Source organism: Aegilops tauschii, chromosome 5 (genome assembly GCF_002575655.3).
Source record: "Aegilops tauschii subsp. strangulata cultivar AL8/78 chromosome 5, Aet v6.0, whole genome shotgun sequence".
Lineage (NCBI taxonomy): Eukaryota > Viridiplantae > Streptophyta > Magnoliopsida > Poales > Poaceae > Aegilops > Aegilops tauschii.
Window position 1 is genome coordinate 229145802 of NC_053039.3, and position 5049 is coordinate 229150850.

At 43.6% G+C, this 5049-nt stretch overlaps 1 protein-coding gene across 1 annotated transcript; it reads right to left on the reverse strand.

Annotated features, from left to right (window-relative positions):
* Window positions 1-1234: 1234 nt before the first annotated feature.
* On the reverse strand, window positions 1235-2339 carry LOC109771177 (uncharacterized). Its single transcript, XM_020329879.4, has one exon. It carries the CDS (start codon window positions 1934-1936, stop codon window positions 1463-1465), a length of 474 nt encoding a protein of 157 aa, XP_020185468.1. The 5' UTR covers window positions 1937-2339; the 3' UTR covers window positions 1235-1462.
* Between the last annotated feature and the right edge of the window lie 2710 nt (window positions 2340-5049).

Here is a 5049-nt window from a genome sequence, read left to right on the forward strand (position 1 = left end):
AAGCTTCATTAAATAGCAATTTTTTGAAGTGACCAGGCAAAAACATCTTTATTCCACAGGATAAGATAGCAATGAGCTAGACTATTTGAATAGCTGTATCTTGATGGATATAATCCAAGCACCTTGTGTCCTTGTGTTGTGAGTTATTGCTGAATTTGAATGAGGAACATTTCACTAGTAACATTGGCAGTGCAGTGGTGGTCCTTGTACCTGAGGAATGCAAATAATTCCATGACAACACTAAGGTGTTTTGTAGTAGTTTCCAGAATCACAGTAAAAAAGCACTATTGCAACAGGAAGTAAACTAAGAGGAAAGCCCAGCAAATACAAGTGTAAAGCATTTCCATGGAATGGGAACTTATGCTCCCATGTTAATAATTTCTTAGTGAACATCAAATTGTTCAGATATCAACAAAACATTTTGACCTAACCGTTATTTATCTCTAATCTCCACAAGAACAGGACCATTGTTTGAAAAACAACACTTGATTCCAGTGCTAAGTTTCTCCGTGAGAGTGAATTTACATGAAAAAAATAGAAACAGAAACAAAATACTCCCTCCATCTGGAATTAGTTGTCGCTCAAACGGATGTATCACTTTGAGCGACAAGTAACTCCGGACGGAGGAAGTACCAACTACTCCCTCCGTTCCCAAATATAAGTCTTTTTAGATATTTCAACAAGTGACTACATACGGAGCAAAATGAGTGAATCTGCACTCTAAAATATGTCTACATACATCCGTATGTTGTAGTCCGTTTGAAATGTCTAAAAAGACTTATATTTAGGAACGGAGGGAGTAATTATTACCACCATTTGTTGTAACCCATAACCAGCACAAATGTTGTAACAGCAATAAAAATTCCACGACATAGAACTACAACGTAACCAGTACTAGCATGCTGATAACATTATATCGCTGAATTTTCTCCACCATTAGCTAGAAACGGAAACATGCTATGATCCAAATTTATCAACAAGTTATTGACGAGAATAGACCAAGCACAAGCCTGTGAGCAGATAGCCAATTCAACAATCCTCTGGCGTCCAAAATGCAACCACCAAAGAATTTCATTTTGCATCTTCAACCTGATTCTCTGCATCAAGCACTGTAGAAGATAGGAGCCCAACATAATTCGTCAGGAACAGCATTTCGCATAGAAGCCAGGCACTAATTTCGCATAGATTTTCACTTCATTGTTAAACACAGCAGACGAACTGATTGAACAAAATATAATGGCCAAAAATTCCATATATATAATGTGATGGAATGGAACAGCACTGTTATTGTCGTGTTATAATCCTCGGTCACTCATCTCACCTCACCACTTTACTTTTCATCCCCTTCCCATCGGGGAATGAAATCAAAACTGCCGGAAACGCAACGGATGGAACTAAAGGGAGGAATTAACAGAAGTCAAAACTTTATCGCGAAAGCGACGAGGCGACTCGCCTCCGCCTCTCAGTCGAGGAAGCCGGTGCGGCGCAGGACGGTGTTGCGTACGCGGCGGAGGTCGCGGCCCTTGAGCGTCCTCCCGGCTCCCTCCAGCACCGAGCTGTGCGCTGCCGCGCGCCGCGCGACGATCTCGTGCGGCGGGACCATGGCGTCCCCGTCGTCGCCGCCACCGACGACGTGGGGCCACCTCCCTCTCCGCGCCGCAGCATCCGAAGGTATGCGCACCGGAGCCGACCTCGCCACCGAAGACGGGGTCAACGCGGCCTTCTCCGGGACGGCGCGGGCGGCGGATCGGACGGCAGGGCCGCCCGCGCGCTTCTGCTTCTTCTTAGCCTCGTCATCGGGAAGCGCGGCGAGGAGTCCCGGAGCTGAAGAGGCGGGCCAGAGGACGTCGAGCTCGAGGAGGTCGCCATCTGCGGCCGTGGCAGCGCCGTGGACGGGGGTGGGCATCGGGGGGCGGGACAGCAAGAGGCGGTCCATCGTTGTTATCCGGGGATCACCAGTACGGCGGGTCTCCGGCTACGTTGCGGCGCTCCGGCATCGGAGGTCGGGGAAATGGGGTGGGTTGGGTTGGGCGTGAACGAGGACACGATACCGGCGAGGGGAGGTGGGCGCGCGGCGGAGTTGTTACAGGGGAGGAGGAGGTTGGTTTCCTCGTTTGCATTTGGGCCCTTACTTGTTTTCTGAATACATCGTTAACCCTCTCTCCGTGAATTTAGAACTAGTGGTACTCCCTATTGTTCATAAATATAAGATGTTCTGATCTAAATGGGATGTACTCCTTTTGTTTCTAAATGTAAGTCTTTTTAGAGATTTCAATATTGACTATATACGAATGTATATAGACATAGTTTAGAGTGCAGATTCATTCATTTTGCTCCGAATGTAGTCCATATTGGAATATCTAAAAAGACTTATATTTAGGAACAAAAGGAATATATAGACATGTTTTAGTGTGTTTGTTCGCTAATTTCAGTCTTGTATACAGTCTATATTAAAATAAAAACATATTATATTTGTGATAAAAGAGAGTACATGATTTTTTTAAAGATCGTCGTGAGACATGTGGAAAAGTGAGTATATACAGGACGGGAACATTTGGCTCTCGGGTGTAATTAAATCAGATTTTTTTAAAGAAACTATAAGAAAGTCAAAAAATCCGAAACTTTGTGCGAACAAAGTAGATTTATTGTTGCACTATAAATTCTTTCGCGGAGAAATGACTTTCATGTTGTTGTGGACGTAAAAAGACAAATTTGTCACTATATACGAGATACTGTTCATGCTATATGTCCTAGGCAATTTGTCATTTTTGTTAGTTATTTTGTTATAGAGTATTTTTGTACGACAGGAACGACAGCTCAAGTTTGTTGGGAAAAGGTTTTGGAACATTTCTGATTTTTTTAAATAAAATCAGTTACCAGGTGTAATTATCACCATGTTCCAAAGGGTATTTTCCCTATATACAGAAATAACATCGGTAATAGTGAATTAGATCAAGTTGGGCATTTTGTGACGAGGTCAACCTGGGGATGGTGTGAAACACTTACACTCTGGTCTGTGGGCGTTGGTCGACGACTTCAACCTCATTGTTACTTTGGAGGACAAAAGCAACGTGCTATTCAATCATTGGATGATGGAAAGATTTCGACTCGTCATAAATAACCTTCTTCTGAAGGAGATTTATCTTGTTGGACGCCGCTACACTTGGTCGAATGAGGGCGGGAGGATTTACCATGTCTTCATCTCCAAGGACCGAAGAGAAAAGCCCCCTTCTTGCTTTCTTTCAACGTTGAGTACATTGGCTTCTGATCATTGTCCCCTCCTCTTGGACTTGGCCACTGGCATCTCATTATATACTCGCTTTCAATTCGAGAATATTTGTCGGTTATGGAGGAATTCTAGGAAGTAGTAGTCGCATCATGGAATTTGTTTTCCTCTAAGGGGAACCCTTTCTTGGTGATAGATACCAAGCTGAGGACTACAGCAAGGCACTTCAACCCTGGAGTGACCACTTGATTGGAAATATCGAACTTCAAAGGACTACAACAAGGCACTTCAATCCTAGAGTGATCACTTGATTGAAAATATTGAACTTCAATCCTCGTATAGTTGGATATAATTGCTCGTTGTGACGCCGCTATGGACATTATATGTCTATCGGCTCAGGACAAGTATTGTGTTCTCTTTTGAAAACAAAGCTTCTCGGCATCTAGACTCTTGAGCGTAGGATCACCCGGTCAAAGTGTTGGCTTTTGTGGCTGAAAGAGGGGGACATGGACACAAAGTTTTTCCACAGCCACGCAAATTATCGGTGTCATAGGAATCACATATCCACCATGCGGGTTGATGGCGTGGTGGTCTCCAATAAGGAGCAATTTCCTGATGCGATCAATACCTTTTATTGCAACCTTCTTTGCTCGATGCCAATTCACTAATTCACTCTCGATTTTGACTACCTTCATACCCCAGTTGTGACCTTAGCTCTCTTGAGAATGTCATCATTGTCGGATACGTCCATTTTGCATCATATTTTCCTACTGTTATTTATAGTGTTTTTATACTTTATAACACTTTATGGAGTAATTCTAATGTCTTTTCTCCCATAATATCCAAGGTTTACACAAAGAGGGAGAATGCCGACAACTGGAATTCTGGACCTGAAAAAGCTATGTCAGAGATACCTATTCTGCACATCTCCAAATGAACTAAAATTTTACGGAGAATTATTTTGGAATAAATAAAAATACTGGAGAAAAGAACTACCAGGGGGCAGCCAGGTGGCCACAAGGCACCAGGGCGTGATACATCCATTTTGCATCATGTTTTCCTACTGTTATTTATATTGTTTTTATGCATAATAATGCCTTTTCTCTCATAATATGCAAGGTTCACACAAAGAGGGAGAATACCGGCAGCTGGATTCTAGACCTGAAAAAGCTACGCCAGGCTACCTATTCTGCACAACTCCAAATGAGCTGAAACTTCGCGAAGATTTTTTATGGAATATATAAAAATTATTGGAGCAAATAAGTACCAGAGGGGCCCCACCAAGTGGGCACAACCCACCTGGGCGCCAAGGAGCCCAAGCGCTCCCTAGTGGGTTGTGCCCTCCTTGGCCCACCTCTAGTGCCCCTCTTCTGGTATATAAGTCATTTTGACCTAGAAAAAAATAAGGAGAGGACTCTCGGGACGAAGCGCCGCCGTCCCGAGGCGGAACTTAGGCAGGAGCACTTTTGCCCTCCGGCGGAGCGATTCCGCCAGGGGAACTTCCCTCCCGGAGGGGAAAATCATCGTCATCATCATCACCAACAACTCTCCCATCTTGGGAAGGGCAATCTCCATCAACATCTTCAACAACACCATCTCCTCTCAAACCCTAGTTCATCTCTTGTGTTCAATCTTTGTACCGGAACTATAGATTGGTGCTTGTGGGTGACTAGTAGTGTTGATTACATCTTGTAGTTGATTACTATATGGTTTATTCGGTGGAAGATTATATGTTCAGATCCATTATGCTATTTAATACCCCTCTGATCTTGAGCATGATTATCATTTGTGAGTAGTTACTTTTGTTCTTAAGGTCACGGGAG